This window comes from Ruditapes philippinarum, unplaced genomic scaffold (assembly GCF_026571515.1).
Source record: "Ruditapes philippinarum isolate M1 unplaced genomic scaffold, ASM2657151v2 ctg6853_1_1_1_1, whole genome shotgun sequence".
In the NCBI taxonomy this organism is placed as follows: Eukaryota; Metazoa; Mollusca; class Bivalvia; order Venerida; family Veneridae; genus Ruditapes; species Ruditapes philippinarum.
In genome coordinates, this window is record NW_026859378.1 from 31,229 (window position 1) to 46,805 (window position 15,577).

Sequence of the window (15,577 nt, forward strand, 5' to 3'; positions counted from 1 at the left end):
AATACAATGGTGTTGATAAAATCATAGGAACAATCGGAGTAAATAATAAACAATGTAGGTTTTGAAACTGCATTTATTTCCATTTCGTCTGTTGTTCTAAGAATATATAATATATCATTAATGGTTACAATAATTCCCTGCACTTTACACGCGTTAACTTCAAAATGATGCAAAGCATTAAATTCTACAAGAAATTACACTATATATGAACAATTTTATTTTATGTGAAGTGCATTGAGATACATTTTTAAAAACCTAAACACAATTGAATATATGTTTTTGATGAACATTGCATTAATGGCACATTATGCCTCAGATATCAATATTTTTTCAATTCTTTAGAAATGTCAAGTATGTGTTTAAAATGGATTTAGCGCACGTTAGATATTTTACAACTGATAAATGTAGTGCTGAACATGCAGTTATGTATCGTAAAGGAAGCAAAATGTAAACAAAGAAGTATTTGACTTCCGTTCAAAATGAGTATGCTTTTTGGAAAATGTAACAATATAACAAAAATAAACAGTATTTGAGATATAAAAAAGACAGCATTTTTGAGCCAAAATAGGCCTTTAACGATGATTCTCAAATTTGATTAAATTTAACGATTTTAACTTTTCCCCCTGGAGAAAGCATTCCAACAGCAGCATACAACTTATCATATGAATGTACCACCGCTTGACCAATCTGAAAATACAAAACATTCAATGAATATATATATATATATATACGAGCCGTGCCATGACAAAACCAACACAGTGCGTTTTCGAACAGCATGGAACCAGACCAGCCTGCGCATCCATGAAGTTTGATCAGGATCCATGACGTTCGCTATCAGTTTCTCTACTTGTAATAGGGTTTGTAGGCGAACAGCATGGATCCTGATCAAACTGCGCAAACGCACTAGGTTGGTTTTGTTATGGTGCGGCTCAATTATTAGTGTGTATATACTGTACAGTAACTTTTCTATCTATTTATAATTTCTGTTTCGATAGTATTGACTGTTTATATTAACTTAAGAGCCTTAGAGACGAAACATGTTTGGTATATTAAATATTATAGGAGTAAGTTGGATATAGTGGTAGAATCTTGAATGTCCCAAAAGGATGAACGTCTGTGTATAAATTGTTAATACAACATCAAAATCTGAATTTAAGCCTCGAATAGGACCACTGCATATTTATACAATTACTATTTGAAAAGTCCATATGACATAATTACATTTAAATATTGAGAAAAACCTTAATTTCTATGTTTAAATATAAAAAAGGTATCATAAGCAAGGTGGTTTTTCTAAGATTTGTTTACTGTTAAGGCGACACATTCATGATAGTTGATTAATTGAATACATCCATTTTCATATAATGAAGTTTCTTAGAGTACAAAAATGTAAAACAAACATAAATCAGATTGCAAAAAAGATGATAATAACAATATGGCTTAATTCAGTAAAAGATATTTTAAACAATACTGGTTTCCCCTATCTATTCTTGAATCAAGAAGATATCACTATAAAAAAATATCCACTTACGTATAAAGCAAGTGCTAGTAGATCAATTTATAACAGATTGGAATGGAAAATTACAAGCCTCAAACAAAGGAAAACTGCATCCGCGCAGTCTGATCAGGATCCATACTGTTCGCTTACAAACCTTAAAACAAGATACTGAGAAACTGATAGCGAACAGCATGGATCCTGATCAGACTGCGCGGATGCGCAGGCTGGTCTGGATCCATGCTCGTCGCAAACCCATTATGTTGGTTATGTCATGACGCGGCTCATATATACAGTCACTGATTTTTTCCTTTAATAGGTATGTAGCATTCTTTATGATTTTTGAATTTTGCAGGGGGAAATCAGTATTTGCTCGATCGCCAAATATTAAGATATTAATTATGCCGATGCTCAAATAAGCTAGACACAGTATATAATCCAAAGAGAGGGACCTTTTTTGGGAATTCAATCATCTATTTGATCCCACCGGATTGAATTTTAAGAGGGATTTCAGGATGTATCCACTATAAACTATGGGAAGTGGATACGATTACAGTGCAAAACGTAAGTCAAGCGGACATCAACTGAACAACGAAGACATATTAAAGCAAAACGTTTAATTTGTTTGTGATCTGTGATAAAGATACCTTTGTTCATTTTATGTGTGCGATAGAATTTTATCTTAGTCGTTATTGTCAATCTCTGCCCAAGCCAATGGTATGCCAGACAAAGGTCTTTCTGTTCAGAAATGACCTGGTAAAGAAATTCATGAAATTCATGACAAGGTCATTCTAAACAGGAAGAACTCTGTCCTAAACAAAAAGAACTCGTACTTCTATACTTACCAATCTCCAGTCAGGTATTTTGATAAATAACTATTATGTAAGTGCAGGTATATAATTACTGTTTTCTATACTACATAAATTTACCATTTAATTGTGATATACAGTAAATGATACTACTACTACTACTACTACTACTACTACTACTACTACTACTACTACTACTACTACTAATAATAATAATAATTATAATGATGATAATGATGACGATGATGATGATGATGATGATGATAATAATGATAATGATGATTATAATAAAATAATAATAATAAAAATAATAATAATAATAATAGACAATATAGATAATTAAGTTCACAGTTTTAGTAATAAGATGCATCAATATCATGCTCTTTTAAAGAAATGAAAACTAAACCATTATGTTATAAGCATAATGTCACTAACCTCTCTTCCATCTTTTGTAAATACAACAGAAAGATCGGGATTTGATCTGAAATACAATTAATTTGAAACGGAAACTTTATTTTCGGTCAGCATCAGTGCAACCATTAAAGGACATGCTTTACTTCGAACTGCATATATTCGGCTAACTTTCGTCCTTCAGATGTTTGTCCATTTAGATGAAAATGTAAAATCGGCATGAACATATATGTGTGTAATGTTTCCTGTACATACGATCCAATAATAACAAGCCAAATAGATGTGTAAAACAGAGAATGATGAAAGAAAATAAGTGTTTAATTTGACTTAAAATGATGTGAGGATTCTTGATTCTTACAAATGTAACATACATATATGTGGTACTTCAACTCTCTTCTAGAAAAAAAAACATTTTAAATACAGCCTGAAATCACTAATTTGTATTGTCTTCATTTAAATGAAGACCAAAATCAACCCTTTAACTAGCAATTCCAACTTACCCAACGATGGAACGTTCCGTTATTATAAATCCTATTCTTTCACCAACAAGAAATCGATGTTCATGTGGTTTTTCGCGTCTTTTTCCTCCGACCATTCTGAAAAAAAAATCTGTATTTTTCAAGTCGTAGTTTATATCAGGATCTTACTTAAATACATACACATGTTAATCAATGGATATCATTTCAATCGTACAGCGTTTTAAATACATTATACTTGTATTCATATCTACTACAATTTACAGTGATAAAGACAGTTATGACTAATAATTCCTGGTGTTTCGACTGGCAGTCAATAACAAGGAATATAAACCTCAATCAATCAGCAAAAAAAAAATCATTCAATGTTGCCTAAAATCGGCCATATGTTATTAGAAATAAATCATTAATGCTTTTACGGGAAATAAGATTCAAGCGGACCAATAAAAAACAACTTAAAGTACGTTCATTCTGTCAAAACTACAACAATGATTTAAAAGGTCGTTTGCTTAGCATTCCTATAAATATTTACACAAATGGTTCAAATGCTGAAAACTACGGTGACACGAAGAAAACATGTGTGTGTTTTTATCTATTGCGTGCGCATGAGGTCATTAAGTCGTGCGCAGGAGTTACCATGTCGTAAGCACGAGCTACTATGTCGTGCGCACGAGATACTATTCCGTGTGCACGATATAGTTTAGTCGTGCACACGAGTTTCGATGTCGTGCGCATGATATAATTAAGTCGAGAGCAAGAGTATCTATGCCGAGAGCACTAGTCACTTTGCACGAGTTACTATGGCGTTCGCACGAATTACTAAGTCTTGCGCACGAGATCAGATAGTCGTGCGTCCGAGTTACTATGTGGTACAAACGAGATAATTAAGTCGTGCGCACAAAATAAATAACCAATCTGATTACGCTTTACTTATATGAATTTTGTTAACTTAGAAAATTCCTTGTTTAAAGTTTTTAGATGCAACATTAATCGATTAAACTACTGAAACTTAATACATGGCTTTAGGATCATATTAGAAGGTCAATATCCAAGTCCCATAACTCAGACATAAATGTTGACTACGTTATGACCCTTTTTATGCCCTCACTTAAAAAATGTGGAGTATCGTGTTATAGGGTTGATCAGTACGTACGTACTAACGGCCTGTTATCCTTGTCCATACGATGACTTGAGAAGGAATAAGCCATGGTTAATTTTATTTGTTAGGGTCATTGCTAATGGCCAGTATATGACCCTATTGATGTTTGAGATCATAAGGTCAAAGGAAACCATGACTCTTTATGTAAAATCCTTGTCTGACGTTTATATCATCTTTTATATCACCCAGTTTTTACATGTAATGTGACTTATTATGAATATTGCTCTTGGCAAATAGATGACCCCTATTAATTTTGAGGTCAAAGGGTCAAAGGTCAATGTCACAGTGAAACTTAACATAAGTGTGTTTATAGCAGGCTGTGGCAGGCAGGTGAATTAGGGGCATTATTCTCATATCGCATTTTTGTAGTTAACTAAGGAACTATAATTAAAATGCTACGTAATACCAGTCTTCTAGTCTTCAAAACAATTGAAGGTATTCACTTGAATTCTAATACATGTCTTATACGACAAAGTAACTCATGCTAACGACATAGTAGCTCATGCTCTCGACATAACAACTCGTCCATAAGACTTAATTATCTCAAAATCGTGCTCATGACATAGTTATTCGTGCTTACGATAACGTAACACGTACGTACGACATAGTACTCGTGCGTTCGACATAGTAACTCGTGCACACGAGATTAATAAAAACATACACATGTCACCTCTGTTCCGCCATAGAAAACAGAAAAAGTGATCCATCGGAAGCATTAAAAGCAGCAAAATTATTTACATGGGACTTGGAGACTCAGTTCGATTTAGTCTGTACATGAGGGATAATAAAAAATGCAACATCCCTCACACCCCATAGCACCGACTTGAGCGGTAAACATTATAACAAAACCAGTTAGCATTCAGACATGGAAAAATGGATCATGTAGTTGTATAATTGACTTACAGTCCTACAGAAGCACTGTATCCTGCTGAATTCGCCTCCCATCCTGGCTGCTTATTCCCTGGGTAATTTGTCGGCACAACACCTAAAGCTTTTATGACATTAAAACAAGAACTATATCAAACCGTAAATATCTTTCAATATCCTTTTCTCATGCTTACCTATGACATACATGTTCAGTGAGATAAAATCATTAACATAAACTTCATATTCATTGTAAATGAGTGATATCACTTTTATCTACCTTTTTGTTTGTGTAGGTATTCATTTTAATATGATTATTTTAACTTTGCTCTTTATGGTATAATTCTCGATTCAAAAGTTAATATAACACTAAAATTGTGAAAGGTTAAATTGAAAAGATTAATATGAACTTAAATTACATTTGTTCGTGCAACGTTCTTGACTAACTTCCTTTTTGTTCATGCGTTTTTCCACTAAGTATGAAAGTATCAACATAATCAATCACGCTTCGAACTCGTAAAAATATTGCTACTATTTTACTTCTCAGTGATATATAGAGGATATTTGTTTGTTTGTGTGTAAGATGAAATTTTATTTCATCGTGTGGGCTTTAAAAACAGTATTCTCACGAGTGGCGTAGCCAGGAGTGAGCATACTGTTTTTAAAGTTCACAAGATGAAAAAAAAATTCATTTCACATAACAAATAAACACATTTCTTTTTATTTTAACAAGTTTAACGACATTTCCTTAATATTAACGTTAATATTAAAATCTGTGTTCCCCATTGAGAGCCTCATTTATTCGAATTTCTCATTAAATACAAGAAGTCTTGGGCTGAAAAATAAGTTCGACAATCAACGTTAAATGGCGGTGATATTATTCATTTTATTAAAAAAAATATGAATGATTGCTTGTTTTAATAATAAAAACAAACAATTCTTGTAGGAGAAAAAGGCCAACCATCCATCCATATTTCTGTTACTAACTGCAAATTTATATTAGACCTGGCTTTGTTAAATGTAAGCGGCCGCCATTTTTAAAAGTTGTGTATTTCACGGGAGGAGAATAATTGTGTTTGATTCATTCAGAGGGATATCATTTGGATTTGTTAGTAAAACACCTTTTTTTAAAAAAAGAAAACTCATTTAAGGATTGTAACAGACAATTAATAAGTGTTGACAGAAGTGTAAACATTCAAAAAGCGGCTTGGAAAGTTAAAAGGCTGCCTAACTAACGCTGGGTAGTTTACTTATTCTTCGAGCTGATGGTTGTTATTGCTTTTCAAATTTTCATAAAGCATACGGCAGTTATTGCTCGAGGGATACTTAAATATGCCCAAATGTCATCAAGAGCAGTTTTGCATGTGGAAGGAATGTATTTTTCAGACTGTAAAAATGAAACAAAAAAAAATACCAGACGATATTTGGTGATTGATAATTTGAATGAATAGAAGTAAGTTTTCTTCTTTTTATTACTTTTGACATTTAAGTTATTTATCAATTTCAGCTTTGCTTTTCTCTGAACAGCCTGACATTATCAGAATTGTCAGCAAAAATAAAATTGAGGTACCACATGGGGAAAATCTTAAGAAAGTAGTTTCGTCATTGAAAAGACAGAAATTATATTTTGATAATTTTCACGGATAAATCAGTAATCCACTGAAAAGCATAATATAAATAACATGTAATACCACATACCCTGCCGCTTTTGCGTCTCCGTAATAACGGTATTGCACGGTCGTACATATCTTATAATGTGACATCATTAAGGTTTCCAAAAATAAAAAAAAAAATTAAAAAAAGAAGAAAAAAGAAAGAAATAAGAATAAATAAATAAATAAATAAATAAATAAAGAAGCGATAAATATTATCGTTACACTATGCTTCTCAATATATCTTCGGGTAGGCATTCACATCGCGGAAAAGACCCAGGTTTAAGTTCAAGTCAACAACACACACGCGCACGTTACACTTTAGGCGCGTAAATGAAAACTTGTTCTTTTCCACTATAAACAAGTCTTTATTACGGGTTTGCGATAAATAGAATATTATATCTGTGTAGATTCATTTCTGAATTTATTGAATTCGTTAACTAATATAGCATTATGCTCTTTACAGTCTCGCTTCATATAAATTTATTCAACTCGTTCAATGAATTCAGTAATGAACCTACACTCATTAAATGTTCTCATTATAATTACTCCAAACAAACAAAATGCCTCTAAGAACATTTATTTTGTTTTTAGTTTATATAAACAGATAAACACATTGCTTTACCAATGGTCCCATCCTGCCCTAAACTCAATATCTCAACTTCAAATAAGCTTCCCAAACGTAGAGGAACTTTATGAACATACAATCCAACATCGCCTTTCCCATTGCCAGTGTACCTGCAATAAATGGCAATGGAATTACTGGCATACATACATGTTGTATAAGCTTTTTAATTAAATTGACTATTAATCTGTGGTAAATTTCTTGAATCATATGACTTTGAAATTAGTCCAGTTTGTTATGATAGTTACTGCAATCCGTCGTTCACAATAATATTTGTAACAAGATATTTTCATATCCTTTAGATGGTCTTCTGATATGTTCATACACAAACACCAGTTTATAAAGGACCATGTAACCTGTCAAAAATCTTTATAATTAAAAACATATGTTACTAATGGGAAGGTGACAAATTACTATTACTAGTATATTTTTACCCAAGCTCATGTTGAGCCAGAGGGGAGGTTAGGATCATATGCCATGCACGATGAATCGGACAAACATTTACTTTACGGTAAAGAAATCACTAATTTAAAAGATGTGTCTCAACGTAATAGAACAAAAGTATCAAGGGCTTTCATTTAAGTAGATGAACAGAATGTGCAGAGCCAGCGTTTAGTAAGGCTGTGATTGAATGCAGCTAAGTTTATATCTATGGACAGTTTATTTAAAATTACTAGTACATTCAGAATTTTTTCTCAAAAAGCAAATATTCCTATAAAGATCCACTATAAAAAATAAAATAAAAATAACACGACTTTTTTCCCAAAGTGTTGTCAGAATATACCTCTCACACGATCTTCACTATAATGTTTTAGCATTTTTTTCTGGTACAATGGTACTTTGAAAAGAAAAAGAACTAACTGTGCAGTAACCCGCACAATAAAATTAAATAAACTAAAATTGTCTTTTTCATTTTAAATGAAGAATAATTGCAAATTTGCGTTTCGCGAATAGAAAGGGATTTTGTTGCCAATCATATGATAATGCATACGTCTAGCATTCAATCAACTGTACATACACCAGAAGACACATGGTAATAGAATGTACAAATGTGATAAGTTCACATGAAAAAATAAGCTTGAAAACAATTTACTGAGCAGCACGGTTAACACTTATAACGAGCTTAATGTTACAAATGTGATTCAATTGCAAAATTTACTGTTTGCTTCATTTTGCACGTTGCGAGTGAGATTTTGTCACATCAGAATTCCGCACCATCAAGTTCAATACAAAAATTGTTTATTTGTGTTTCATTTGCATTGCTCATTTGAAATACCTGCTTAGAATGTGACCCAATTCGTAACAGGTGTTGCAATATGCGATCCGTTACGGGTGTGGTCCATCAGTTTTGAAAGTCATGTAAATCTAACTATCAATCTACATTTGAATATATAATAATAGATCGTTATATTGTGATTTTGATATAAACATACGTCAAACATGCTCCATTCACGGTAATATTTCTGCAAATCAATTGTCTGTCTTGCAAAGGTTGTGAAATCGACTGAAAAACGATAAAAAGAAGCAAATATCTGTGGAGTAAATGATACTATTCATCAAGGTAAATTACCTGATAACAATAGGTTCGAGTACATACTTTAATTTTAATATACTCAACTAACATGAAACGGCAAAACAAAAACTTTAAAAAAAGTAACAACATCACAACACAACAAAAAGCAACAACAACAACACAACAACAACAATAATAGTGAAGCACAGTATCCAAGACTAATTACAAAGTGTAATAAGTTATTACACGTTTTTATTGAACATTAATTTATTTTTGATATAATGTTTAGATAAGCTTATAAAAAATAGACACTCATATCTTTACACATGATATCGCTAATATCTGGAAACTTTTCTGAACTTACCTTTATTTGCGGAACTGGAACGGATGATTGCACAGATACTTTCTCTTTATGTCGGCCCATGTGGTCTTTAAATATAAAACAAGACAAATGGTTTCTGATCTTGAGATAAAAATGATGACAAGGATGATGATGATGATTATATTTGCTTTTTTTGTCAAGTGGTTCATTCCATTTTCTGTTGACCTTCAGCTCTGATGGGTTTAATTGTGTAAAACTGAGTGAAATTGTGGGAGCTTAAGAAACGTTAAAAAATTTCACAAAGGCCAATATGAACATTATATATATGCATAAAAGGAAAAGTACGTAGGAGCTAAATGTGAATATCTACTTGTAGTGAAAGATGGGGGTGGATCAAGCGGTCGTCACCAGCTGATTTGTAGCGTTTTCGTGGCGTTAAAAGCACGTCCTTTGTCACTCCTAGGAAGAGAAAATAAGCAAATATGCCGCCCTCTCAAGTTGGGACTTTTAGAAGGAACTGCTTGTATTTTGTGAACAGAATATTTTGAAAATTATTACAGTAGTATAGGGGCCTCTTTAGCCCCAAGACTGCGCATGCGCGGCGGCCATTTTGTTTTGTATAAATAGTAACTCATTTGCATAGAAGAAATGACCTCAGTACACATGCGTGGTGGCTACATTGAATAACAGAGACGCGGCGGCCATTTTGGATTCTATTTTAAAAATGACATAATTATGTTATAAACAGAAACATGAATAAAAATTATCTCTCGGAAGTATACAGAGCTGACTTGTATATACGATTTAGGGCGTGGTCGCGCACATTGAGGGTCAGGTGCTCAGCCCTAAATGAAGAGATGACCAATTATTACAGGGATAAAAGATTTATTTTATTATCAAAACTAATCAAGCAGTATAAGTAAATAAATTGTTGAACAATATTAGTGAAAAAAATAATTATAACATAGCAAAATAACTTACAGAAAAAAAGAACTATATACAAAATATATTTTAATATCGTATAGATTTATCCATACACGAATTGAATTTATATAAAAATGAACTATATTGATGCAAAAATAAATATATAAAACGATTTTTTTTTAAACTAAAACATTAAACAATGTATAAAATAAATACATTTTACCTGAAAATAGTACTTTTGTTGACGATGTTTCCTGCTAGACGTCCAGTTATAAAATGACTCCAATCATAAATGTAATTGTACTTATTGCGCATGCTCGGATCTGTTTTTACAAACGACATCATACGTTATATTTAGATCACGTCACGAGTGCACCGAACGTGATCATAGTCTCAGTATCTATCGTCTATTTATTTAAAAGCGGATGAGCAGACAATAAAAAGTTAACATGTCAAAGTTAATCTCCTGCGTATGTTCATTAAAGACCAGATGGTTTAACAATGGCCTATTCAACTGTTAAAGATAATCCCCTTAAAGTCGCCGCAATGTTTGGCGTGTGTTTATTTAGGGACGGATACACTAACAAAGGACTATTGAGATGCCAAAGTTAATCCCTTTAAAGTCGCAATTACGTCTAGCGTGTGTTGATTTAAGGACGGATGGGTTAACAATGCGCCATTGAGATGTCAAGTTAATCCCTGTGCGTGTATTAATATAGAACAGGAAGAGAGGCGTCCTAATGTCCAGGATGTGGTTTCCCCGACCTTCATTATACGAATGAAAATATTTTTCTTTTTATTTTATTGATATATTAACTCTTCAAAGTGACCACTAAATAGACTCAGTTGGATAAATTTTGACATTATGTATATAGAAAAAAACCCCGCCTTTTTGTCTTTTATGCAACACTTTACGATATCGATTTTCAAGATATTTTTTTCAATTGACATATCTGTTAGAATGCTTTGAAATAAACCTTAGTTTCTCGATTCGATTTTCACCCGTTCTCGAGTTATGGCCCTTGAGCGATTTTTAACACCAATTTTTCAAAGTCTATAAAACACTTAGGTTCATATACCATTGGAAAGATCTCGGTGTGTATATACAGAAGATGTATACTTTTATGGATCTATCTTTTACTGTTTCTGATATAGGTGAATTTCAATATTGCAGACAAAATCACTTATGCGTAAAATACGTATAACTTTTTCGTTTACGAACAAAACATAGGCATGTTGCATATCAAACGAACGGTCTTGACAAATGCTATCAGCTCGTACTGTCAAACCGGAGGTCTAATTACTCATGCGTAAAATACAACCTCACTCCTTCATTACTTGAGATAACCTAGTCATGTTGGATCTCTAACAAAAGGTCCTGACGAGCTTTATATGACTACAGACTCCAACCGGAAGTAAAGTCACTCATGCGTTAAAGACCATCAAGATAACAAAAATGAGCTTACCCCCAGTCTTTACTCCTTGCTCTCCTATTTAGGAATGACAGAGGCCATGTACAAAAATGACTTTTAAACCATTTTTATTTTGCAATCTGATTAGTTAAAGCTATACGTGGCGGTGATTGGCAACCAGTGTCACTTAGTGATTATGAGTGTAATTCTTGTAGTCACCGCCACCACCGCCGCCACCACCGCCGCCGCCACCGCCACCATCACCATAACATGTGTACTGAGGTCATTTCTTCTATGCAAATGAGTTACAATTTACAGAAAACAAAATGGCAGCCGCGCAAGCGCAGTCTTGGGGCTAAAGAGGCCCATATACTACTTATTACATACATTCATATTTTATATAGGTACGATTGCATACTAACTTCTGTGAAGACTTTTTATGCTTGCTGCATGAAAGGTGTTATGTAAAATGAACAAAAATGTCATCAGATATTTTATTTCTTTAAACATTTTCATGGAATGTAATAAATCATGGATTTATTTGTAAAACAAATCCGTGAATAAATGTTTCCTAATATTAAAGTTGTATGCCTTCAGATGAGAAAAATGATTTCAAGAAAAGAACAATGCCCGACCAATTTACTGCTTTAAAACATAAACACAAAATTATACATCTTCCACTGAACAGACAATATGAAAATCTTGAAAACCCACAGAATTAGAAATATAAACAATAAAAACCCGTTTTTGCTCGAGTATTTCTTTGTTTTCTGGACATCAGTTTAAAAAAAACATAGCTAAAATCGACACGATCTTTTTTTTTAACTTACAGAGCATTAAAAACCATTCTTACCCTATGAGCATATTAAAAAATGGCCATTTTCATTGAAAAGTATCCTGTTACAAGTTCCAACTGCTCTAAAACTATGAAAAATGCTTCAATACTGATGAAACTTGGCACATATGTTGACTAAACAATAACCTCTGACAACATGCTCAATCTTAAATTTCCTGTTACCATGGCAACGGGGAACGTCTCAAAATTGCGAAAAATAACTATTTTGCATTAATTTTTTCCATCAAAACTGATTTCAAAGTGCTGCAACTTCTCAATGCAATGAGATAGAGTAAAAGGCTTTTCAGCGTTGGTTACACGTCACCTTTAGATCAACTTGAGGCCATTTTTAGCCAGTCACATGTCCAAAATTTTCTTGGCGATGAGGGGGACTACAACCCCCTTAAAACCCCTAAGCAGAAGGGTAGAAGGGGGCACTTCCCCCTTCTGGCAACCCCCTGATGTATCATTTTGATGGGGGATGCGTTAACAACATTTCTTAAACGAAAAACAGTGTTTGGGGCCTAAATAGGGCATTTTTTCAATGTTTGTGGCCTCAAAAAGTGGGGGGTGGGGAGGGACAAAAAGGCGTCAAAATACGTCTATATGAGGGAAAAGGTTAAAAGTAGAGTTTCATTGAAAATCATAGTCACAGATTGATTTGTGAAATTATTACATATTTACAAAAACATCATTTTTTGTTATCGATCGACCCAATAAAACCTAAAAGATACGGTTTGTAAATATTTATTACAAATAAATATAAAAAGGTAATTCCTATCCTATACAACGTGCCCATACTAGCTATATTTATAATTCCCGCGTAAAGTCGCGGTGGTGCTTGGGATAATCACGTGATACTGTAACACAATACGAAAATGCCTAGTCCTCCTCAGAGAGTTTCTTCTGCCGAAATGAAATTAATACTTGCAATGCAAAGTTTGTTTGCTACATAAAGATTATCGATTTACTAATTGTAAACCTTTTCTCTGCCCGACTATGTTGTTGTTTTGTCATTGGCTGAAACCATCACGTGATGAATACACATTAAGGTGTGAACTAGATTCATGGTCATTAAAATTATGCCTTTACAATCCCAGAATCATTAAAAATTGAAATCATCGAAAAATAATAAATGCATATAAATTGTAAATTTCTGTAATATGACAACTCACCCCCTAAACAAAACATAGTAGACTCAACCAAAACAAGCTTCTGCTTCTTTACCTAATTATGTAGTTGCATGACCATGATTTGCAAATCAAATTTAAGAGCTAAAGCTATTGTAAAAACATTACTATGACCACAGCGGATTTCGTACAGAAAATGTACAGCAACAAGGCACTTAAAAACTTAATTAGGTGATGATATTCTTTTATTTTGTTTCAATCCATAATTGGTCGACAGGCATTGCTTTCTTTTTTCTGATAAATTTCTTACCTGTTTGATTTCCCTCCGTCGTCTTCCTTATAAAGCCAAATTCTCCGGTACCTTTTGTTACGCTCATAAGGTTTAACTTATTATTTCTTATAAACCTATAATCCTCAATTCTATTTCTTCTCTTGATGTCATCTAGTTGTTCTTTCAAGCGCTTAAGCTTATGTTTTTGTAACACTGAGCAAACAAAAAGCTGATTAGGCTTTTCTAACTTTGCCTCAACTAGCTTGGATAGGCAATTTAATTCATCCACATGAGTTTCTGTTTCGACTGCTAAATTATCCATACACAAAATGTTCGTTTCCATTAAAGCGTGGCTGTCTCCAACTATTAGGTGCGAAACCTTTTTGACATGAGAAATTATTTCTTCTCTAAAACTGTTAACATCTTGTTTGAATTTTTCACTGATATCAAAAGCTTTAATTTTGTTATGCTCGATTGATGCCATTAGTTGTTTTGCTTCCTTTTGATACATTGCAGGTCCTTTGATAAAGGCTTGACACTCGCTACTGTCTTTAAATGCTTTAGCCTTGTCCTCAATGTACTCGACATTGCAAGTTTTGTGCTCAAGAATCATGCAATCCCCACAGCCAACTTGCTCGTGTTCTACGCAATAAAACCTTACGATCTCACTTCGGTGTTTTTCACATTTTTCTAAATCATCATTGCGTGGCCACTTTGTATGAACCTCGTCAGAACCAGCCAGAGTATGACCTCGATTTAGCTTAAATTTTTTATGTGCTTCAAAACAACGAGTACACATATACTCTTCACAGTCAGTACAAAATCCATCCGCTTGAGACAATAGTTCATTTTCTTCACAAGGTTTACAAGAAAACCCATCGATTTCATTAAAATCCTTTTTTCCTGTTACCTCCATATCTAAATCATAACCGTTATTTTTTAAACTATAAAGTTCACAAACCACGCTTGTTACGCTTGTGGCAAGTAACATTTCCGAAAATGAGTGAGCCTCATTTTACAAGGGGAGGTTTACATCCGTTTTATGAAGAAGCAAGTTATGTTGTGTTATATGGTATACTTTCTAGTCACGTGGGTTAAACTCAGTGTAGACTTGTCTCCTTGATGCTTTAACATGTTAACATATGCTCAAGTACTTAGAATAAAACTTATATATATATATTCAATAGAGCTATGGTAATAACTGACCATCGGTCATTCAGATAATAGGACAAGTTTGGCCGATATGATAATTAAAAAAAACTTGCCCACATTCCATCTCCAATTTACAACAAAAATAAAAAATAGGGTCGCCACGTGTTATATCAACTCAGATTTTAACACAAGAAGTAAACACATGTTACAGAAGTAACGCCTAGATTTATATTTATTCACCAACTTTATACTTTTTACACTTAGTCTATCATAAATGAATTGTTTTTTGGACATTTTTCAAATGTGTTTAATCTTATGCTAACGCCGCGAATGTTGCCATTTTAAAAAGACATATCTAAAACAGGAAGGGCCTGATATGATTACATAAATGTAAACGACTTTGTATAGACCTATAATTCAAATAGCCTAAGAGGACACTTTTCAATTTCCGTAAATTACACAATAGCTGAAGCGCGCAGCTGGGCCTATGTCTATTAATGCGTGTATGCATATCAGTATGCATAAAT

The 15,577-nt window shown here is 33.2% G+C and overlaps 1 protein-coding gene across 1 annotated transcript; it reads right to left on the bottom strand.

The window, feature by feature from the left end:
• Positions 1–50: 50 nt before the first annotated feature.
• Positions 51–14,971, bottom strand: LOC132756309 (uncharacterized). The gene is made up of 8 exons (XM_060747344.1): positions 13,938–14,971; positions 9,369–9,433; positions 8,925–8,995; positions 7,492–7,604; positions 5,254–5,341; positions 3,216–3,311; positions 2,740–2,785; positions 51–687 (listed from the first exon to the last, which is right to left on the bottom strand). Exons 1-8 carry the CDS (start codon positions 14,887–14,889, stop codon positions 586–588), a joined length of 1,533 nt encoding a protein of 510 aa, XP_060603327.1. The 5' UTR covers positions 14,890–14,971; the 3' UTR covers positions 51–585.
• Positions 14,972–15,577: the final 606 nt, after the last annotated feature.

Excerpts from the sequence above, each read along its gene's own strand:
- LOC132756309 (XM_060747344.1), bottom strand. The coding sequence starts at position 14,889 with ATGTTACTTGCCACAAGCGTAACAAGCGTGGTTTGTGAACTTTATAGT. Across the intron at positions 7,605-8,924 it reads GTGAATGGAGCATGTTTGAC|GTACACTGGCAATGGGAAAG; the intron begins GTATGTTTATAT and ends CATTTATTGCAG. Across the intron at positions 688-2,739 it reads TTACAAAAGATGGAAGAGAG|ATTGGTCAAGCGGTGGTACA; the intron begins GTTAGTGACATT and ends TTGTATTTTCAG.